At 42.0% G+C, this 24,777-nt stretch overlaps 2 protein-coding genes across 2 annotated transcripts in view; both read left to right on the top strand.

The window, feature by feature from the left end:
• LOC135258439 (interferon-induced very large GTPase 1-like) overlaps positions 1-24,777 on the top strand; it is a 465,270-nt gene that overhangs the window by 193,134 nt on the left and 247,359 nt on the right. The gene's annotated exons all lie outside the window — the stretch shown is intronic.
• On the top strand, positions 17,508-23,883 carry LOC135258449 (up-regulator of cell proliferation-like). The gene is made up of 2 exons (XM_064341840.1): positions 17,508-17,842; positions 18,060-23,883. Exons 1-2 carry the CDS (start codon positions 17,605-17,607, stop codon positions 22,331-22,333), a joined length of 4,512 nt encoding a protein of 1,503 aa, XP_064197910.1. The 5' UTR covers positions 17,508-17,604; the 3' UTR covers positions 22,334-23,883.

Raw genomic sequence — 24,777 nt, 5'->3', positions numbered from 1 at the left:
AGTTTTCAGTGTTTTATATGCAGAACAATTTTTAATTCAAATATCAGCATATAATTAATCACCTATCAATGAAATGAAATTTCCTAAATTGTGGGTAAATGGGGGATGAAAAGGGGGTAAATGACAGTCTGATTCACAGGAAACTTTGAAAGAGCAGAAAGAAAAGGATGAATCACAGACAAGTTTGTTGGAATTAGAAAACCAGCAGAGAGACTCAACACCTGCTGAGCAGATCACACCTGGCACACCTGCCCCAGGTAAAGTGTTAAAACCCCAGTCCTAAGTTTGTGTTTACATTTGTCACTGTTGTGTGTGTTTCTTCGTTCCGGTTGTCATCTGTCATCGTTTCTGACTTGGCTTGAAAAAGCCGCCATTTGCCATTTGAAGGTACCCAGGGTGGAGATTTAACACTCCTTTGGGGGTACGCTATTCAGGCTTTTGGTTTCCGACTATCACCAGTGTTCAGTTAGATTTGGATAGGCAGATAGGGACCAGAGTTACTGATTTGCACTATGTTTCCCTTTCCCATTTCCCTCATCATTTACCCTGTTATGGTCTGACCCTAGACCAGGTCGAAACACAAAGGAACTGGTTTTAAAATGATATACAAATGATTTATGTTTTACTTGGGTTGCATGATAAGGGTTGGGGACCTCTTATACCAGGGAGTGTGACTGTGGTCTCTTAGCATCACTCGTGCAGATTCTGAGTATCAGAAGGAGACCACAGACAACAGATCCAGTTTGGGCCCAGAACCAGCACCGTTTAAACAAGAGTACATACTGCATGCTTTTCTGGGAGTTTGCATGGAAGTAAAATGTGATCTTTTAAATACTGTACAAAGATTAATAAAGGAAGAACTTGGCACACTGAGTATATTGAAAATCTAGTTTAATTAGCTGAGCTTACGGTCAAAATGACCTTCTTCAGAGCATACATGGATACAAAAGACAAGTGTTCTATATGCACACAGACACCTGCAAACAATTAGTGACGTGTAACAATGAGTAACTGTAAACAGCAAGTACGTAACCACCGGACAAATTGAAGGAGTGTATATATATACAAAGGTAATATAGACAATTTGGAAGGTAGACAGTCATATAAGTGACAATATAGATTATTATATACAAAGGTTCAAATATACATATAATTAAATCACAAAGGGTACAAAAAACTACAAATATAACATCAGTCTCCAAAGGAGTACATAACAAACTGAAGGGAGGCCAGGGTGTGCCTGTAATGTGTATCAGGACTAGCCATCATAAATACAGGTGCACCTGTGGCCTAAGAAAATAGAGGAGAACAAAATACACACGATTAAAGTACACGATTAAAGCTTTACTTTTAAATCAAACTCCTCATTAAGACCCTGATTATAACAGTCACAGCAGCCGCCATTCGCCAAGACACTCAAATCACTGAAATCAACAACACAACCCATAAAGTCAGTTTATATGCCGACGATTTATTATTATATATACAAAAACCATCAATATCATTACCTGCAGTGTTTAAACTCAGAAATGTTCTCCTCTATCTCTGACTATTCCACTAATTAGTCCGAAACCACTATCCTCCCACTAAATCAACACCAGTGGAAGGCTGCAACCCCAAAACTACCCTTCAGCATCTCAACTGGTAACATTCGATATCTGGGCATTGATATTTCCTCCAATCTTCCAGAGTTGTTCCACCTCAACTTTACCCCCATCCTTAAATCCACCGAAGATCAGTTAAACCGCTGGAATAATTTACCACTCTCCCTTGCAGGCCACATTGCAACAATCAAAATGTCAATTTTACCCAGAATCAATTACCTCTTCTTAACGACCCCTGTCCAACCAACACCCAATTGGTTCAATACACTTGACTCACTAAACACAAAATTCTACTGGAAAAACAAACAACCTAGAATCAAACTCACAACACTGGAATCTATTATTAGAGACAATATGTTACCCATGAGCTTGGAATCCATGTTGATGAAGATTGTGACTGCTGTAAGAATGGAAAGCAGAAGGCTGATGAAATCACAGAAAGGATATCTGATATACCAAGCTTCAAGGAGAAAGAGCTGCCCTTGCAAGGGACTGCATGGAAACAGCTGGCTAAACTGGAGAGGGAAGAGTGCAGGATGAAAAATGCTGGGGAGAGAAACATTGAAGTTTACAGGAATGAGCTAGCAGATCAGAAGCAGAAGCTCAGAGCACAGCAGAGGGCTCACAACATCTCAGAGTCTATGTCCCATTTCATCAAAGCAATGTCTGGTTCCACAGAAGAGCGCAAGTATTTCCTCAAGTGGATGAGGATCAACCTGGACAACCTGTCACGCAAAAGCCTTTCACTCCTTCGGACGGAGTACAAGGAATTGTGTCAGAATTCTCCAGAAAACAAGGAGCTCATTGCAGAATTGGACAGGAAGATCTCCAGATCATCCTTGGAGATGGAGCACTTCCTGCGGGAAATGGGTCAGCTGTACGAGTCGGCCTGCTCACACCCCAAAGGCCTCACCTCTGAAATTCAGCACCTGCCACGTCTGGCTGCCGAGCTGCTGCAGGAAGGCTTTCCTCTGGAGCTGGTGGATGGAGATGCATCCAACATTCCTCTGCAGTGGGTGACTCAGGTTCTGAAGGAACTCCATCAACTAACACAGTATGACTGTAAGATCCGGGTGGTGACTGTACTGGGGGTGCAGAGCACTGGGAAGTCCACCCTCCTGAACACCATGTTCGGGGTCCAGTTTGTCGTCAGTAGTGGCAGGTGCACAAGAGGTGCCTCCATGCTCCTCATTAGAGTGAAAGATGATTTTAAAGAGCTGCTTGGGTGTGATTACATCATGGTTATTGACACTGAAGGTCTGAGGTCACCAGAGTTGGCCCATCTGGATGACAGTTATGAGCATGATAATGAACTGGCCACTGTGGTGGTGGGGCTGAGTGACATCACAGTCATCAACATCGCAATCGCCTTCACAGAGATGAAGGACATCCTGCAGATTGTGGTGCACGCCTTCCTGCGCATGACAGAAGTTGGGAGAAAACCCTGCTGTCATTTTGTGCACCAGAATGTACCAGACATCTCTGCCCAGGACAATAAACTGAGGAGCAGGAAGCTCCTGGATCAGCTGAATGAGATGACCCAAGCAGCAGCTAAGATGGAAAAGAAGGGAAACATCAAAAAATTTACTGATGTCATGGAGTACGATCCAGAGAAAAACACATGGTACATCCCAGGACTCTGGGATGGCATCCCTCCCATGGCACCGGTGAATGCTGGCTACAGTGAGTCTGTAAATCTGTTCAAGAAGAGTGTGATTGAGCATTTTAAAGAACACAAATCTGGAAAGAGCTCACCACACACATTCATTGAGTTCCTTGAATGAACCTGGAGTTTGTGGTGCGCAGTGAAGTATGAGAACTTCATCTTCAGTTTCCGCAAAAGCCTGGTGGCTGATGCTTATACTCAGCTTTGCACTGAGTTGAACACATGGGAGTGGGCCTTCAGGAAGAGCATGTTCTCCTGGTTAAGCCAAGCTGAGACAAAGGTGTCAAACTTTGGCACAATAGCAGGACAGATTCAGCCATCCTCCGATGTAAATTACTTGATGAGTAGCCTGAAATATGAGACCTCTGTAGAACTGGAAAAAGCAGAAAAGCTCATTTTGAAAAATCTCACTGAATTCTATGATAGACCAGAAGGACACGTTCACTTGGTAGAGAAGTACAAGGAGGAATTCATCAACACAGCCGGCTGGAGACAGAGAACTCTGTTAAAAACAGGCTAGATGCCACGGTGAAGATTAGAAAGGGTATGTTCAGGTTAGAGAAAATCAAATCACAAAGCCACAATGGAGCAGAAGGTGCTGGATCTGCTTGAGAAATGCAGGAAAAGTAAAGATCTGTCAGATAAACTGCTGGAGGCCGAATTTGAGAAGGTGTGGAACGAGACTGTGAAACAACTGAAGTTCTCTGGCCTGGAAAAACAAGATATTGTCCAAGATGTCCATCATCAGCTGAGGGCAAACTTAGAGAGAGAAGGCAGCTCAGTATGTGAAATTCTGTCCAAAGTGGGCAAATTATCTGAATGTGGAATGGAGCCATTCAAAGTGAATAGTAAAGCTCAAGAACAAAATAAAAGGACAAAAGATATAAGAAAGGAGTAGGAGGTGGAGATGCAAAAGATAGCCGATCACATAATCAATTGCAGCAGGCAGTTTGTGGATGAGAAAGTGAGAACAAGGTCTGATTACCATAACACATACATGATCGACTTGTTTTGCATGGTAGATGAAAACCTGGACAGGGACAGGGATCTGGACACAAGTGCTGAGTTTCAGGCCAGTCTGAAGATCCACATCTGTGGACAAGCAGCACGGGAGTTTCAAAAAATGCATTTGGATTTTATTAATGCAAATGATCCCCGTCACTGTCTGGAGCAGTTCAAGGAACAGTACTGCACTAACTTGAAGGACCTGTTCAACAAAAAAGACCAGTGTCAGAAGAAAGCAGAGGAGTTCACCTACAACTGTCTTGCACCTGCAGTGAAGGAATTCATCACCAAGTCTCTGGGCCCTGACCTTGTGGATGAAGTGTTGACAGGGCAGAAAGCCATTGATTTCAGCACTCGATCCTTCTTCCAGTTCTCAGTCCTCAAGCAGCTGCTTTCAGATGATGACTTTGAGAACTTTGTGAATTACATAAGAAACTACGAGAACTTTGTGCAGGGCTGGATATTTGAGCAGATGATACAGCAGTTCTCAGAGGGAGATGGTCTCAGGAACATTGAGATTAAGCACCTGAAGGTGATGGTTCAACGATTAAAGGAAGCCATTAAGAATGCAGAGATGAAGGCCAATGAAAGAGTGACAGAAAGGGGTGAGGAGGACCAGAACATTCAGCAGTTCATTCAGGATATCTGTAGTGACCTACAGGAGCTTGCCATCCCCAAAGACCCCCTCAGAGCCATCCTGACCTTAAACACTGCCAAGCCAGAAGACTTTTCCCAGTGTCTGAAGGTGCTTGTGGATGAAATGGAGCAGTCCATTACTGCAGAGTTTCAGAGGGGTGGGGATGTGAGAACCAGGCTGACCTCACTGCCCTTTCAGCCACAGAAGGAGCTGTTTAACAGGGTGTTTGGCTGTGGGAGGCAGTGTCCCTTCTGCATGACCCCATGTGAAGCAGGCGGCAAGCACCGTCCTCAGGGGATCCGTGGACACATATGTTATGATTCTTGTGAATTATCGATTGATATCTGCTCCACCTGTGTTGCCAGTGAAGCACGATTCAAATCAAGGGAAACAGAGGGGAAATGGCATCCATACAAGGACTATCAGAGCATTTACCCTGACTGGCGCATCCAGCCTGACAGCAGCATCCAGGCCTCAGACTACTGGAAGTACGTCTTCAACAGGTTTAATGCGCAGTTTGCCAAGGTGTATAAAGCTAAGCCTGCAGACATCCCCTTCCATTGGAAACTAATAACCAAAAACCAAGCCAGGGAAAGCTTGAAGGAATCCTTCCAGATGAAAACAGGAGATTGAATGGATGTTTCAGTATGATGATCTTCTGATTGGAATTCATATGAAATAGTTTCCTCACAGGTACAAGGAATCCTTCCAGATTAAAACAGAAGGAGACTAAATTAAATGGATTATATGGCCCCTCTTGCAGTCCGGTCGAAAATTTGTTTTCTGAGTGGCATTAATTAAAAGCCTACTCACACATATCATGGCTAATCACAAAAAGTGCCCCAACCAAGTTGAATTCTATGAAAGAAAGGGCCATAGGTTAAAAATCAAAATACAATAAAATAAAACGCATATATTTTTTTAAAAGGGAGCATTAAATTAAATCATCACTGATGTTAAAAAAGAGAGAAAATCACTGATACATACATTCCTGCATTTTTGCAGCCTTCACTGAGTTGCCTCTGATACTCAGATACAGATAATACCATCAACCAGTCATTATACATATAAAACCACATACATGCTAAAAGGGGATGTTACCTCTATCATAACCTATTCAGCTTTTATCTATACACACTGTCTGAGTTAGCATGGCTGAGCTTTGTTCATTATTCCATTGTTTAGATGCATAATCAGGGATGGTAACTAGGCTGAGATATTTTAAGTTTGTTTAATTTTGTGACCTTCTCTATATCAAAAAGAATACGTTTAACGAAAATACAAATTACATTTTATGTTTTATTCTATGCTTCCTATAATGAGTCTTTTCTATTATTAAAGCACATAACCTTCATGTATTATTGGTCATATTATCAGCTCTTCATCACTGCTTGCTTGGCTGTTTGAAGTGATACATTATTAAGTGCCTTGATAATCTGTTTACACAATAGCATAGCTTTCATCCATTCATATTCTTCAAATAGTTTAAACACATGATTCCTTGTTACAATGTTAAAAGGATTGTTGTTATTACTTTATGAGCCTTTGTTATCACTTCATAAGCCTTAATATAGAAATTCACTTTTTCTGAAAAAAAGAAAATTGACCTTTGAGGCTCATCCATTATCTATACCTGCTTATCCTGGTCAGGGACGCAAGGGCTGCTGGAGCCTATCCCAGCATGCATTTGGCGAGAGGCAGGAAAACACCCTGGACAGGTCACCACACACACCATCCACTCATCCCTATGGGCAATTTAGAGTCTCCAGTTAGCCTGCCGACATGTCTTTGGACTGTGGGAGGACATGCAAACTCCACACAGAAAGGCCCAGGGGTTCGAACCTAGGACTGCACTTATAGCTTTTATGATGACTGTTTATTTTTCTTTTTTAGAAAACTGGATTCAAAATTTGTTTTGCTTCTTTGCACTTAGTAAAATTGATGTATTTCACCATGTCTGAGCATTTATTACTTGCACAAATGGCATAATCACATTCAAAATAAATGTTTAATTTCATCTGAACCTGATGAACAGTCCCTTATTTTCTTTCTTTCACTGCCTGGACAACTGAGCTGCCTGAAGACAATGGCAGTACCTTCATTCTACCACAGGATGGAAATAAATCTGATTAACATCACATCATTGCTGCTGGCTTTACCTTCTGTCTCAGGTAGCTGAAAATACACAGTTTACACGCGTGCCAAATGTAATTCTCTGCACTGGAAAAAAAAGCCTATTCATCTTTATCAATGAAAGGGGCATAAAGATGAATGCTTGAACCTTCTAGTCATACAATCAACCAAGATTTACATCAGGACTCAGTCACTGGAGTTTGTCCACATTGAGTCAAAGACAGACTATTGCTACACCAGGACTCAACACATTATGGGGGCAGGAGTTGGTTGAGTCAGCCATTTAAAAAGTGACAAAAAATTATATCAAAGCAGAAATTTACCCAGGATGCATCACACTGCTTCTCCAACAAACTGAGGGGAAACCTAATGCTGTTCCAAGACATTCAGCAGATTCCACTGTCTTCACACATTTCAGAACTACAAAACAAATGTATAATCACTCAAACTTGTATATCCAGCAGCTTCTTCACAAAGTGGAGGAAAGTGTTTCCAATCAAGAGCTACTGAGGGGAGCAGGGAAAATCAGTCTGTCCCTTGGGGAATAAATCATTCAGTCAGGGGACAGGAAAAGGGTGATGAAGCACACAAAAGCTAAAGAGGTGATTCATGTCCAGGTAGGGCCTGAATAAAAGGCAGGTGAACTCAGGCTAACCTGCAGCAGACCATCACTGGCCCACTCATCCAGTTTAAACAAACATTAAAAAAATAAAATAAAATAACTTAAAATAGAACATCATCTCCTCTCAATGGCTCCAGTTTCCTCTGAAGAGATCAGCACTATTTAGAAGAAACCAGATCCAATGAACTCAGAGAATGCAGTAAATCTACCACCATGCGCCAACCAACAGCTCACCTCTGCCACCACCACAGCATTCTAAAACTCCTGACTGTGATGTCACTTCCTCACTCAGCACAGGCCTGATGCTCATAATAATGGGAAAGTCAATGTGATGACAAACATCAGCACTGTGAAGGGTAAAACCAGCCCATGCCCCAGAGCCGTGCCCAGAACAATAAGCGTTAAGCATTTGGCTCCTAAAACATCATGTAATTAATTAAATAGTGTAATTTTTTGAAGCAAAACCTGATAATTAATTGCAAAAAGTTTCCACAAAGTGCGGGAGCCATGTTGATTCATAAATGCAGACAAAGCTTTTTCAAGTAATAAATCATGCAACTGTAGGTGTCAAGTACTAAGTGTGGAAAGTGTTTAATTAATGATCAGTGTTAACTGCCTCTTTAAAAAAATAATTTCAAACTATACACAAAATCATCGCACAATTTGTTTTTATTTATTTTAGTTATCGGTAAGACATAGGCATAAACCTGGTGTATACACCGTGGTGTTGAGCAGTATACCTGCGCCTCGTAGCTTTGGTTTAGCTATCCCCCCTCAGGCTTTGTTTTCCTTGCGAGGGATTTTATTTTAATATTTCTATGTCTGGCTTAGTACTCAGAGGTCCCTTTGAGACTTGAAATCCGTTATTAGAAGCTCATATCCTGAATCCTTATCTGGCTTTGTACTCAGAGGTTCCTTTTAAGACTAGGAATCTCAGAAACTCAATCTCGAGACTTGTTACGTTACTCAGCATTTAGGGCTTCCTTGAAATCTGAAATCTATCGAACCACATTCCCACATTTATTCTTATACATGTACCTAATCACTGCCTCTTTCACATTCAGTTACACATTTATTTCACTCTTATCCCTCTTTCACATTCAGTTCTTCATTCATGCACATTTCTTGTGCTGTGGCACTGTTGATGCATTGCAACAAGGTTTATTTCCATCAGTGTCCAGCCTTGCCCTGTCCTGTCGACCCCTTCACCGGGAATTGTCCATAGCCTAGTATTCCAGGGGGTGTAATCTGTTTGTACGTTTGACCCTTCCACCTGGTAGGCCTATGGCCTGGTCTTCCAGTTGCTGTTTGCAAATTATAACTTGTGACATTTGTGGATTCACCAGTATTCAGCAGTGGGAGGAACACTCAAAATTGTACCTTACAGATGTAAAGCCCTCCCTGGAGAAAAGAGCACAACTCCCTTTCATACAGTAAAGTGAACAAATGGTATCACACAGAAGGGAGGGCAGGCAGGGATGTCTCAGGGTCACAGCATAATGTAATGGTAAACTAGTTATTAATCAACATTACCGCTGATTATTTCAGATAGATTTATTCTATAATTCTGCACTTCATCACTTCCACATAGGCTTCACTGTGTCTGAAGACATACAAAGAAAAACACACGCATCTATATTACAGATCAGCACTGGTGAGCACTGTTCATTATCAAAGGCTAAAGATAAAGAAACACGTCTTCAGTCAAAGGAGACATGGTCAAGTCTCACCTTGATTGGCATCTGAAGCCGTTAATGTGTCGCTACGCTCTGGAATGTGAGTTGTCCGGTTAGTCGGCTAGTGAGTTTATCAACTATTATGGTAACATACTAGCGAACAATGCTAATATGCAAATTTTGTGGTATTTTAGAAATCACGATGTGCTCTTGCTGATTGTGACTCAGGCTTGTACATCATGTCTGTTATGCTGCGGCTAGCAAATTGTGTCCTTAAAACCAGTGTTGGTGGTGGTAGCACATTAAATACAACTTAAAGCATGTAGCCTTTGTTTTGGGACATCTGGTACCACGTGTAAAGGACTGGCCATGAATTAACACAGCGTTGAACACATTTTAACATAAAGATTTTCAGTTAAATATACAAATGAAAGAAGCGCGTCCAACCTATGAGGACAAAAGACATTAAGTGCCTGATTTACTAAAACCTTTACCACATGCAAAACCTTTTAGCGCACGCAAAGCTAATAGCACGACCATGATAGGTGCAAAACAAATACCATGTCCAGTCATTGGTTGTGCTACTGGTTTTGCGTGTGCTAAAACGGTTTGCACGTTTTATAGTCTTACAGTGTTTTATGAGATTAGTGAACATACTGGGGGGTCCTTTGACCATTCCTTCACACAGAATCTTTGAACATCCTTTTAGAAAAATATATCCGCTACAGCCCTGAATCACATTCAAAGCATTAAACATGAATTAATCTAAATAATAAACCAAATAATCTAGAATGCAGACTGAAGACCCACCTCCTAAGATGGCATTATTACCCCCTTCCATCCCCAACCTATAACATTTTGAGTATCTTCTTGGGTAGTGCCAGGCCTGGACTGCAGCCATCTTCATCTCCTGCTTGTTTCAGGGAATAGTTGCCTTAAATTTCCTCAGATTGAGTGAATTACTCGGCCAATCAAGAATTTTCCAGTTTTTGGCTTTGAAAAACTCCCTTGTTGCTTTACAGTATTTTAGGGATCAATGTTTTGCTGTGGGATAAAGCACCATCCAATAAGTTACTTACACAACTTTTCCCATAGCATTTATATTGCAACCATTTATACAGCTGGATATATACTGAAGCAATTCAGGTTAAGCACCTTGCTCAAGGGTACAACGGCAGGTTCCTACCCAGGAATGGAACCTGTCATCTTTAGGTTACAAGGCCAGTTCCTTACCCATTATACAACACTGCCGCCCACATGCCTTCACACCCTCCATTTAAAACCCTGTTTAAACCAGTTCATTCAGGCTCTACAGACCCCTGGCGGTTTTGATAAAAGTGTAAGGCCCACGGGAACAGGCATAGAGTGGAATCTCCTCTCTGACTGTCGTAAAGCAATTCGCCAGGTGCAGAGTCTGATATTGTCGGGACAGAGTGGCCCGTAAGACCTTGGCATCTGGTTTTGCGACAGTTAACAGGTGACACCTCTTTTCTACGGGAAAGCAATTCTAAAATTACCCCAACGTCCTGGAGGTTTCAGATTGCAAGTAATAAAATCACATGATAGAAATGGGGCAAATTGCTCAGGACAGTTGAGGGACAGCCAAAGTGCCCTCACCTGGTGTCACTGGGTAACTTGTCTCCCTACCTTCATAAGGAAAGAAATTTACTCAAGCACACTTTTTGTTAGGAAATAAATCCAGATTTGGGTTGAATACATTGCTACACTACACTAGGCAATCTTAATACACTGTGGAAAGACATTGAGAGTTGGCAGTTGGTTCATGTAAGTGATTGTACAGTTATTTCATGTTTTTCAGAGTTTTCATGACAAACACAAGAACAAATATTCATATTTGGTATGGTTTTTATGGTCTCTGTGCGAGTGATGCTCTGGTTTCGGTTTTAAAACCAGCAAACCTATAGAAAATCTATTTTAATAAATTTGGAAGTAAACTGTATTTTTGGGACACTCCTCCTAGTAAATCCATCTGTCTGATCCTGTCTGAACCAAATTCCAATCTTCCCCTTCCAAGTAAATTTATGGTTTTATGAGCCTTTTGTGGCGACATCCACCTGCCTTCCGCTGGGTTCTTATAGGAGAGGAACAGGGCCCTCTGGGAATCTGCAATCAGACTTCCCACACAAGACTCTTTCTGTGTGTAGACTGCTGTCAGGTATGCTCATCTTTATCTTTGATTGTTAGACTATTTTCTAAATTCTGTAACTACAAATTGACTATTTTAAGTGTATAACCTACCTGACATTAAAACTGTTAATGACTTGATTTGTGTGGTCTTGGTCAATGTTTCGTTCTTGTAACAGCCCTCTAAGTCGGTTTCCCCCAGTTATGACTAGGGAACTGCCCGTTGGACTTGTTTGATCACCAAGTTTTCAGTTAAGGCGGGACCGTCAGCAGAACCAAGTTGATCCTGGGATGACCAATATTGGCCCTTTCGGAGTCCCTGAACCCTAATTAGGTTATACTCCCCATGAGGGAAATCTCACAACCGCTGTGTCGTCTGCAAACAGCTAGTTAAATTGTCGTTACGGGCGCATCCGCGGTGCGTACCGGGTGAAACTGCGTTGACCCTCGGTGTAGAACTTCAGACGAACTGAGTTCCATTCTAAATCAAGCCTAAATTCTAATTTGGAACATAACTTATTAATTAATATGGAGTCAGATTATCACGAAGGTAAAACCTATTAACTGTTACGTTTTCTTGCTGTGGTCATGGATATATTTGATGTGTTGTTCCGCGCATTTGTGAATATTCTGATGCTCCCATTGGGATATTGACAGTCCGGCGACAGATCGGATATATCTCTGATGACAGCATAGCCCCGTTTGCGAACGGAGAGTAACCTGAATGCTACTGATCTGTTTCGGGCCAGTTTTAAGCGGGATATGAAGCAGCGCCTTCATATCTAACCCGTGGCAACGGAACCAGTGCATTCTTAATTATAATTGTGCCCTGTTCTTACGAACAGAGGAAAAATAATTAACATCTCCGGTTTTGAATCACACCAGCCAAGGGAGAACACGCGGTGCCTTCCCCTCCAGCTACAAACCCTCATTGGTCTAGCTGTGAGGTGTTTACAAAAGAAAACATCTGATATAATTTACTGGCATCTGGTTGAACTGATTTAAAAAAAATTTTGTTTGTTTAACTTAATTCAACTCTTAATAACTTAAAAATCATTTTTTAAATTACATTGAACACTGTAAATCTCAGTCCTCCTCCTTATGAAGAATGTTCACTGTAGCTCAATGAAGCCCGATGTGGGACCACTTTACACCAACCTCGGGGTTAAATGTAACATCTCACTCTCGGTACTTTCAGTCATATTGCTAATGAATCGTACGTCCCAGAGACTTAATTGAGGTGTGTAATTATAGCCAAGGGGTGTAGGTTGTTTGTAGTAAAAATTATTAATATACCTCCAGTAATATTTTAAGAATTGAGTCAAATACAAAAACTATAATTTCCCCACACTCCCCTACTTTACTTTTAGCCCTTGTGTCTTCGATTGAGCACTTTGGTTCAGTAAGAAGCACATGGACATTATCTCATTAGAGGGTTTAGTTTGTGCCATGGGCAAGAAAACCATCCTGCTTAACTGCTCTTTGTAGAGAGACAATCGCTGCAGCATGAAACTTGCACACATCCTGCTCTTTTCACAGATAAAGGTGAAGCACTGGTGCCTCCCACAGCCACTGAAACTAGCACTGAAGACTTTCTGAGAAATCACGTGATCTATTTGAAGCCCCCCACCCTGGTTGTTCCCCCTCCCTTTAGCTACTCCCACAAGTACAGACCTCAGCATATGTAACGGAAAATTTGTGCCAGAGACCAAAAAAACTAAACCGATTACGCCAAACTGTCAGAGGAAATTTGTTTTTATTTATTTTAGTTTTTGGTTAGACGGGTGTAAAACCTGGTGTATACACCGTGGTGTTGAGCAGTATACCTGCGCCTCGTAGCTTTGGTTTAGCTATCCCCCTCAGGCTTTGTTTTCCTTGCGAGGGATTTTATTTTTATAGTTCCATTATAGTTTTCTGTAGTTCTGCTTGTAATATTTTGTGTGGACAGAAGTCACTGACACATCCATGCCAGCCTCCTGAAGGGTGTTTCTGATCTGTCAACAGGTGTTTGGGGTTTTTTCTTCATTATTGTGAGAATGTTTTGGTCATCGACTGTGGATGTATTCCTTTGCCAACCAGGCCCCTAGTGGCGATTGAGCTCACCAGTGTTTATTTATTGTTTTTCGATGTTCCAAACAGTTTGTTTTGTTCTTATATCTGCGCGAAGGAAGCAGTTGAACTCCCCTCACAAATCAGAAACACCTGTGAAGTCATTTATCACCAACATTATGGTGCCCTGAAATGGGGGGAATACTGTATGTATAAAAAGTGCTGTCATTTCTAAATGGTGAAACGAAAATGTATATTTTAACCACATTGAATTGTTCGATTACAAATCTAAAATTGTGGCATAGAGATACAAAAAAAGTCTCAAGCATTTTGAAACTCATTGTATATCTTCTGCAGCTGAATCCCCAACAAAGCATCAAACACTGTTGACCTTAATTCCTTATCTGAGGTTTTAAAGTAAGCTATTGTGATAGTGCAGAAGTAGATACTAATGATAATGGTAACCACAGTAATAGCATTCAGGATGGCACAACTGAAACAGAATAATCTCAATGCACATATTGAAGATCAACCTTCTCAGACTGCACATTTGCTTCTCTTCCATACCCAACCCCTAACACTCAAACCTTTTGTAACGGGTATTTTTCTGGTTTTAAACTTCTCTTTTAAGGCTTGATATGTATGTAATCTGTATCTGTTAGGGATCAGCATTTTCATGTTCTTGTTTGCTATAGTTAATTTGCTTTAGTGGTTAACAAATTCCTATTGCATGGCCTCTAAGGATGTCTGCACTTTAGTGATGTCACATATATTCTCTTTTGTCTTGAAATGTTAGTCAGGTATGGCACTAATTCTCTATACATCAGCTGAACTCACTCATGTTTTCCTACATAGTGACTCGTTCTGAATGAGAGCATCTGCTAAATAAATGTAATGTAATGCATTTCAACCGTCTTAAGTTTACCCTTAGGTGACATAAAAATTTTCTTTTAAAAGTTTACTTTTCCTGGAAGAGATTTATACAGCTTTTGTTCCACAGCTAGGCTACCAAGAGATAATTATTAACAAGAATATTATTATTAAATATTAATATTATTAACAGCTTTGCCTGGTCAAGGTCAAGTTGATAATTAGAAAAATAATTAATCTAACAAAGTAAATACAGTGAACACACCTCCCATACGAAACTAAAATAAATACTTTCGATTTGCTTGCTTACAAAATTGCATGGCAGTCAATAGTTGTTTCAGTTTCAAGCGCGCCAGGTCTGGAGCATCAGTCTGGTGAAAAAGATTACAGTACGATTTCAAGTTCACGCTTTGCTTTCTTCTTTTACGGAAAAACGTTGTTGGATTTTAGAACGGATTTTTCCGGTAAGTGAAGTTAAAAACGAGCTACTCGTAGCATGGGTTAATATCGAGAAAGGTCAAACTAATACCAGGCTTATAGCACAGAACCGTGCAGAAATAGGGCTTTACGTATAAAATCTGTAAGAGTTGCCAGTCAGTTTCTTCTTGCTTAGCGTAATTCATTTGCATTAGGGGTTTAGTGGTGTCACATACATTCTCCTTTCTCTTGAAATGTTGTCACGTCTGTATAATATAGTGTCCTACATCGTAAGTCATTCTGGATCAGAGCATCTGCTAAATACATGTACTGTAATGTAACGGAATTTAATCCTTTTTGATTTTTTCAAATACAAATTTTTATTTATTTTTAATAAGATTGCTTTGCCTCGTGTAACAAAGGTCAGGATGACAATGAGAAGTATAATTGATCTAACAAAGTTACTTGAGTGAACACATCTGACTAAAATGGCCATCATTTATTCACAAAAATGCAAGATTATTAAACTGAGCTGACAAGTAGACGATTGGAGTCAACCGGGGATTCATCTGTAAGCTCCATTGATTTATATTATAAAAAGAAAAATTGGTAAATGGACTGCATTTATATAGCGCTTTTATCCAAAGCGCTTTACAATTGATGCCTCTCATTCACCCATTCACACACACACTCTCACACCAACGGTGAAAGGCTGCCATGCAAGGTACCAATCAGCTGGTTGGGAGCAATTAGGGGTTAGGTGTTTAACCCCTAATGCTTAGAAATTTGGTATATGGTGTCTTGGTTCTTCTTGCTGTAATTGTGTGATGTTTGCTCAGAGGGAGGAGGATGGATTGCCCCCAGTGCCACAGGGAATGTGGGCAGAATGACAAGTTCTGCAGTGAATGCGGCTACAGACTGTGCTCTGCAAGGACACTTGTCACAGGTAAGCCCAGCGAGCTAGTTAGCGACCAGGTCCCCTAGCTTCATTTTCAGGTCATCACCTAGCTACGTAGCATTAGCCCAGCTTGCTAGCTGGTCAAAAGGAGCCTTATAAATAAGCAATTATTTGAAGCTATCATTTACAATTGCTAGCATTAGGAAGTATTTGAAGCCCATTTGAATAGCTGATTATATATTGAGCAGTCCTAATGTTTTATATAGCAAGTGTACTTACCGAGATGAAAGACAATGACAGTGCACTTCTAATTGGGGTCAGAACGTCATTAAAAAGGAGGAGGTGAGAGTTCTTACACAAACCCAAGAGCAGGGAACAAACTCTAGTTCTGGAGACCCACAGTGCCTGCAGATTTCACTCCAATCCTGGAGGGCCGCAGTGGCTGCAGGTTTAACTCCAGTCCTGGAGGGCCGCAGCGTATGCAGGTTTAACTCCAGCCCTGTAGGGCCGCAGCGTCTGCAGATTTAACTCCAGGCCTGGAGGGCCGCAGTGGCTGCAGTTTTAACTCCAGTCCTGGAGGGCCGCAGCGTCTGCAGGTTTAACTCCAGTCCTGGAGGATGAGATGAAGATGAGGCTAAGGTAAGTTTCTTAAGAAAGGTTCTCACTAATTATAATCACACTGACAAAGTAAAGGCTTTAATCATTTATTATTCAGGGCATTGTTTATGAAATGTTGATTTGAACATATTTCTTTGTAATTTGTGCATATACTGAAGCTCACATCAGTGGTGCAAAAGTCCAATAAACAAGCACGAAACCGTCCAGACGGACGGCGCAACTTTTGTTCTGACTGATGGAGCCAATGGCAATATTTTCACTGGAGACTTGATACCGCCTTATAACTTCAAAATCCCAGGTCATTTGTAAATGGTTGCAATGGATTTTGAGACACTTCATGCTACAATCATGATAACAGCAATGACTGTGCTGTGAAGTTTAGTTAGCAGACAACAAGGCTGAATCCTTCTGACGTAATTTACAGAGAAACTATACGCTCAGATCGCCTAGTTTCACTCACTGTGACCAAGCGGAATCAATAATATTTCAGAAAATATATAACGTTAAAAGATTTAATGCAATGTTCTACTGGGAGTTTTGCCGTTTATTGAGGGTGTGACAGAAAATTTTGGTGGCGCTGACTGTAATCAAATGTTTTTCACATTTACCGTTCGTTTGAGCAAGTACCATGCGCAGTACATTTTTCTGGGTTAGTGCTGTGAGATTGTGTTGGCTACTTTACGTGAACCTTGTACGGCGATCAATAAAGGCTAACAGCACAGTAGCAGTTACTGCTTGTCACTTGTGCCACCACTGTAATGAACAAAAAAAGGCTACAAACTACCTTTTCTATGAGAAATGTGTTGTCGAGCTCGTTGCTTCAAACATCTCGTGGATTTACCCACATAGTAGAGGTCACAAGGCCACCGGATAGTGTAAATTATATTTTTAGTATGGCACATAACGACGCCTTTTATGGGGATCCATTTACCAGACCTGGGGTGACAAAAATCTAAAGTTTTATGTTGTGTTATGACATTGGGCGCAGTTGCTGCACAGGATATACCATCCCAAAATTTACCAAATTTTACTGTACAAAGAAAATTTCCACTTGTGGACAATAAAGTCTGAAGTCAAGGGATAGCAAGGATTCGGTATGCCAGGATCTGTAGTTTTTCAGGTATACAACTGTAAATATCCGGGACTTTTCTTGCAACATATAATGTTTGCAGGCTAAAAGAGATTACAGGTCTGATTGAAACGCCCCTCTTCGTTTTCTGAAATAGAGCCATGTGCCCCTGGGAGCGTGGAAGCCACTGATGTGATGAGCAGGTCAGTGACTCTGTGCTGGGAAAGACCGGTCAGCATGGAGGGAATTTCTCATGAGATCCACATCACCTACGGCTGTGAGGGACAAAAGCCCAGATTACAGAAATGTGCACCCAACACCACCACAGCTGTCCTTCCTGATCTGAGACCTGGGATGGAATATACTTTCAACATCACTGCAGTCCTTCCAAACGGCATCTGCAGCAAGACCAGCTCAACATGCATACAAACAAGTCAGTGACAAAATGTATTCATTTGGGGATGCATATTTAATATTTATACTTGTCATTTTAAACCTCATAAAAATACGCTGAATTATTCAGGTCGCTGAATTATTCAGGTCCTTTTTGTAAGCATTACATTCACATCTATTATTAGTCATTTTGAACGGATTGTGTGTCGCTGTACAGAAATGTAATAATGCAATTCAATTTATTTCCCCAATGACAGAAACTAGTCTGGATGAACTGGTGAGTGACTTGGGACTGGAACACCACCTGAAGAACAAGCTGACTCTGAGCAAGGTGCTGGAGATTGATGGAGAGACTTTAACTGATGAAAGCATCCAGTCTCTGAAATCTCTGCCATGGTGTTTCCTGAGGAGGTTGATGATGGTGAATGTGGCTGCTAGGAAGGGTAGGTGCGCCTCAAAACAAGACATGACTTCCCAAAACCTGGACAGCTTAATGGACACCCTGTGCAATCCACAGGACCACAGCAACAGAGTCAACCCCCTGGACCTCATAACTGCTGTGTTTCTCTGCTCAGATGGCTGTCTCCAGCAGGAGATGGTTTTGAAAATGTCCATGTGCCAGTTCTCTGTGCCTCTGCTGCTTCCTAAGTGTGATACACAGCAGTGCACTTTAATGCTCTGGGCCATGAGGGATATTGTGAAAAAGTACAAGCCGCACTCTTTAACAGACCCAAGCGGGTTTGTAGAGGAGAACATTGTTCTCTCTGAGCTCCCCCTGGTCTCTTTTGTGAGGCTGGGAAACAGCAGCTTGTCCAAGTCTCACTTTCTGAACCAGCTTGTCAGTAGCCCTCAGGAGCACCACGAAACCTTTGTTCACAGAAACATGAAGTGCGGTAACACCACAAAGAGGATTTCCAATGGGCTGGTGGAGATCAGCTGGTATCTGCCCAGTGGGAACAGAAGCATTGACATCTTCTCTGAGCCACTGGCTATAGCTAACCTCCGTGGGGACCTCAGAGACTTTGAAACTCAGTACACTTTCCTCTGCCGCACCTCTGCTGCTATATTTGTGTTCTGTGATGATTTTGGGTCAGAATTTTTGGAGTCCCAGCACCTGAAGGCTCATTGGTTCTGGATCATCAATTCACAGAGCAAGAGCTTCAATAAAGATGATTTCAGCAGATGTGTTTCTGAGTTAGAGCTAAATCCCAGTAACATCATCATAAAGGGTCCGCAGATGAATGATACAGAATTCATCAGAACCCTGCGTTTGGGTATAAGTGGAATTTTAAAGGGAAACGTGATCAAAATGAGTGTTGAACGGATGTCTGCTGTTGCCCATGAGCTTGGAATCCATGTTGATGAAGATTACATTTACTGTCTGAATGGAAAGCAGAAGACTGATGAAATCACAGAAAGGATTTCTGATATACCGAGCTTCAAGGAGAAAGAGCTGCCCTTGCAAGGGACTGCATGGAAACAGCTGGCCAAACTGGAGAAGGAAGAGTGCAGGATGAAAAATGCTGGGGAGAAGAACATAGACCTTTACAGGAATGAGCTTGCAGAACAAAAACAGCAGCTTAGAGCACAGCAGAGGGCTCACAACATCTCAGAGTCTATGTCCCATTTCATCTCCGCGATGTCTGGTTCCACAGAGGAACGCAAGTATTTCCTCAAGTGGATGAGGATCAACCTGGACAACCTGTCACGCAAAAGCCTTCCACTCCTTCGGGCGGAGTACAAGGAACAGTGTCAGAATTCCTGGGAAAACAAGGAGCTCATTGGAGAGTTGGACAGGAAGATCTCTAGTTCATCCTTGGGGATGGAGCACTTCCTGCGGGAAATGGGTCAGCTGTACGAGTCGGCCTGCTCACACCCCAAAGGCCTCACCTCTGAAATTCAGCGCCTGCCACGTCTGGCTGCCGAGCTGCTGCAGGAAGGCTTTCCTCTGGAGCTGGTGGATGGAGATGCATCCAACATTCCTCTGCAGTGGGTGACTCAGGTTCTGAAGGAACTCCATAAACTAACACAGCATAAAAGTAAGATCCGGGTGGTCACTGTACTGGGGGTGCAGAGCACTGGGAAGTCCACCCTCCTGAACACCATGTTCGGGGTCCAGTTTGTCGTCAGTAGTGGCAGGTGCACAAGAGGTGCCTTCATGCTCCTCGTTAGAGTGAAAGAGGATTTTAAAGAGCTGCTTGGGTGTGATTACATCATGGTTATTGACACTGAAGGTCTGAGGTCACCAGAGTTGGCCCATCTGGATGACAGTTGTGAGCATGATAATGAACTGGCCACTGTGGTGGTGGGGCTGAGTAACATCACAGTCATCAACATCGCAATCGCCTTCACAGAGATGAAGGACATCCTGCAGATTGTGGTGCACGCCTTTCTGCGCATGACAGAAGTTGGGAGAAAACCCTGCTGTCATTTTGTGCACCAGAATGTACCAGAAATCTCTGCCCAGGACAATAAACTGAGGAGCAGGAAGCTCCTGGATCAGCTGAATGAGATGACCCAAGTAGCAGCTAAGATGGAAAAGAAGGGAAACATCAAAAAATTTACTGATGTCATGGAGTACGATCCAGAGAGAATCACATGGTACATCCCAGGACTCTGGGATAGCATCCCTCCCATGGCACCGGTGAATTCTGGCTACAGTGACTCTGTGAATCTGCTCCAGAGGAGTGTGATTGAGCATTTTAAAGAACACAAGTCTGGAAAGAGCTCACCACACACATTCATTGAGTTCCTAGAATGGACCAGGAGTTTGTGGAGCGCAGTGAAGTATGAGAACTTCATCTTCAGTTTCCGCAACAGCCTGGTGGCTGATGCTTATACTCAGCTTTGCACTGAGTTCAACACATGGGAGTGGGCCTTCAGGAAGAGCATGTTCTCCTGGTTAAGCCAAGCTGAGACAAAGGTGTTAAACCTTGGCACAATAGCAGCACAGATTCAGCCATCCTCCAATGTGGATGACTTACTGAGCAGCCTGAAATGTGAGGCCTCCCTAGAAATGGACAAAGGGGTAAAGCTCATTTTGGACAATCTTATGGAATTCTACCGGAGACCAGGGAGACACGTTCACTTAGTGGAGAAGTACAAGCAGGAATTCATCAACACAGCCAAAACCATCAGGAGGGAGACAGAGCACTCTGTTATAAACAAGCTAGATGCCACGGTGGAGATTAGAAAGGATATGTTCAGGTTAGAGATAATCAAGAAAAATCATACAGCTACAATGGAGCAGAAGGTGCTGGACCTGATTGAGAACTGCAGGAAAAGTAAAGATCTGTCAGATCAAGAGCTGGAGACTGAATTTGAGAAGATGTGGAATGAGGCTGTGGCAGAACTGCAGTTCTCTGGCCTGGAAAAACGAGATATTGTCCAAGATGTCCATCATCAGCTGAGGGCAAACTCTGAGAGAGAAGGCAGCTCAGTATGTGAAATTCTGTCCAAAGTGGGCAAATTATCTGAATGTGGAATGGAGCCATTCAAAGTGAATAGTAAAGCTCAAGAACAAAATAAAAGGACAAAAGATATAAGAAAGGAGCAGGAGGTGGAGATGCAAAAGATAGCCGATCACATAATCAATTGCAGCAGGCAGTTTGTGGATGAGAAAGTGAGAACAAGGTCTGATTACCATAACACATACATGATAGACTTGTTTTGCATGGTAGATGAAAACCTGGACAGGGACAGGAATCTGGACACAAGTGCTGAGTTTCAGGCCAGTCTGAAGATCCACATCTGTGGACATGCAGCACGGGAGTTTCAAAAAATGCATTTGGATTTTATCCATGCAAATGATCCCCGTCGCTGTCTGGAGCAGTCCAAGGAACAGTACTGCACTGACTTTAAGGACCTGTTCAATAAACGAGACCAGTGTCAGAAGAAAGCCAATGAGTTCACCTACAACTGTCTTGCACCTGCAGTGAAGGAATACATCACCAAGTCTCTGGGCCCTGACCTTGTGGATGAAGTGTTGAGAGGAAAGAAAGCCATTGATTTCAGCACTCGATCCTTCTTCCAGTTCTCAATTCTCAAGCAGCTGCTTTCAGATGATAACTTTAAGGACTTTGAGAGTTACGTAAGGAACTACGAGAGCTTCGTGCAGGACTGGATATTCAAGCAGATGGTTAAGCAGTTCTCTGAGGGAGATGATCTCAGGAACATTGAGATTAAGCACCTGAAGGTGATGGTTAAACGATTAAAGGAAGCCATTAAGAATGCAGAGATGAAGGCCAATGAAGAGGACCAGAACATTCAGCAGTTCATTCAGGATATCTGTAGTAACCTACAGGAGCTCACCATCCCCAAAGACCCCCTCACAGTGGTCCTGTCCTTAAACACTACCAAGCCAGAAGATTTTTCCCAGTGTCTAAAGGTGCTTGTGGATGAAATGGAGCAGTCCATTACTGCAGAGTTTCAGAACGGTGGGGATGTGAGGGCCAGGCTGACCTCACTGCCCTTTCAGCCACAGAAGGAGCTGTTTAACAGGGTGTTTGGCTATGAGAGGCAGTGTCCCTAATGCAAGACCCCATGTGAAGCAGGCGGCAAGAACCACGCAGAGCACTTTGCTTCCATTCACCGTCCTTGGGGGATCAGGGGACACAAAGATAATGTCTCCTGTAAATTACTGAGTGATGTCTGCCCCTCCTGTGTTGCCAGTGAGGCAAGGTTCAGGTCAAGAGAAACAGAGGGGAAATGGCATCCATACAAGGACTATCAAAGCATTTACCCTGACTGGCGCATCCAGCCTGACACCAGCATCCAGGCCTCAGACTACTGGAAGTACGTCTTCCACAGGTTTAATGAGCAGTTTGCCGTGGCGTATAAAGCTAAGCCTGCTGACATTCCCACCCTTTGGAGATATATAACCCAAGACCAAGCCATGAAAAGCCTGGAGGAATCCTTCCAGATGAAAACAGAAGGAGATTAAATTAAATGGATTATATGGCCCCTGTGTCAGTCAGGTTGAAAATGTATTTTCTGAGTGGCATTAATTAATAGCCTACTCACACATATCATGGCTAATCGCAAAAAGTGCCCCAACCAAGTGGAATCCTATGAAAGTAAGGGCCATAGGTTAAAAAAAAAAAAAAACACATTTCAAAAAGGGGGCATTAAATTAAATCATCACTGATGTTTAGAAAGAGAGATAATCACTGATGCATACATAACTGCATTTATACATATAAAACCACATACATGCTAACATAGGATGTTACTTCTGTCATAACCTGTGCAGCTTTTATCTATACACACTGTCTGAGTTAGCATGGCTGAGCTTTGTTCATTATTCCATTGTTTAGATGCATAATCAGGGACGGTAACTAGGCTGAGATATTTTAAGTTTGTTTAATTTTGAGACCTTCTCTATATCAAAAAGAATACTTTTAACGAAAATACAAATTACATTTTATGTTTTTTTCTATGCTTCTTATAATAAGTCTCTATTAATAAAGCACATAACCTTCATGTGTTACTGGTAATTTTATCAGCTCTTCATCACTGCTAGCTTGGCTGTTTGAAGTCATACATTGTTAAGTGCCTTGATAATCTGTTTACACAATAGCATAGCTTTCATCCATCCATATTCAAATATTTTAATCACATGATTTCTTGTTACAATGTTAAAAGGGTTGTTGTTATCACTATAAGCCTTAATATAGAAATTCACTGTTCCTGAAAAAAAAGAAAATTAAACTTTGAGGCCCAAATATGCCACCCATCCATCCATTATCTATACCTGCTTATCCTGGTCAGGGACGCGGGGGCTGCTGGAGCCTATCCCAGCATGCATTAGGCGAGAGGCAGGAATACACCCTGGACAGGACGCCACACACACCATCCACTCATACCTATCGGCAATTTAGAGTCTCCAGTTAGCCTGCCGACATGTCTTTGGACTGTGGGAGGACATACAAACTCCACACAGAAAGGCCCAGGGATTCGATCCTAGGACTGCACCACTGTGCCGCCCTTATAGCTTTCATGATGACTGTTTATTTTTCTTTTTTAGAAAGCTGGATTCAAAATTTGTTTTGCTTCTTTTCACTTAGTAAAATTGATGTATCTCACTGCATGTTTTAGCATTTATTGCTTGCACAAATGGCATAATCAAAATAAATGTTTAATTTCATCTGAACTTGATGAACAGTCCCTTATTTTCTTCACTGCCTGAACAACTGAGCTGCCTGAAGGCAATGGCAGTATCTTCGTTCTACCAGATGGCAATAAATCCATTTAATATCAGATCACTGCTGCTGGCTTTACCTTCTGTCTCAGGTAGCTGAAAATACACAATTTACACTTGTGTCAAATGTAATTACCTGCACTGGAAAAAAAAACCTTTCCATGTTTATCAATGAAAGGGACATATAAATGAAAGCTTGAACCCTCTAGTCTTACAATCAACCAGGATTTACATCAGGACTCAGTCACTGGAGTCTGTCCACTTTGAGTCAAAGACAGGGTGTGCTAGACCAGGACTCAACACATTATGGGGGCAGGAGTTAGTTGAGTCAGCCATTTAAAAAGTGACCAAAAATTAGATCAAAGCAGAAATTTACCCAGGAGGCACCACACTGTTCCTCCAACAAACTGAAGGGAACCCAAATGCTGCTCCAAGACGTTCAGCAGATTCCACTGTCTTCACACATTTCAGAACTACAAAGCAAATGCATAATCACTCATACTTGTATGTTATGCATTCACAAAGTGGAGGAAAGTGTTTCCAATCAAACCCAGAGCTGCTGAAAGGAGCAGGGAAATCAGTCTGTCCCTTGGGGAATAAATCATTCAATAATGGGAACATTGTTTCCTCTCAATGGCACCAGTTTCTTCTGAAGAGATTTGTGCTATTTACAAAAATCCAGATCCAATTAACTCAAACAGAGAATGCAGTAAATCTACCACCCAGCACATTTAATATGCACTATTACAACAGAGAATGCAGTAAATCTACCACCC

This window comes from Anguilla rostrata, chromosome 7 (assembly GCF_018555375.3).
Source record: "Anguilla rostrata isolate EN2019 chromosome 7, ASM1855537v3, whole genome shotgun sequence".
Lineage (NCBI taxonomy): Eukaryota > Metazoa > Chordata > Actinopteri > Anguilliformes > Anguillidae > Anguilla > Anguilla rostrata.
Note: the sequence above shows the minus strand (reverse complement) of the source record. Positions and strands in the feature narration are given on the sequence as shown.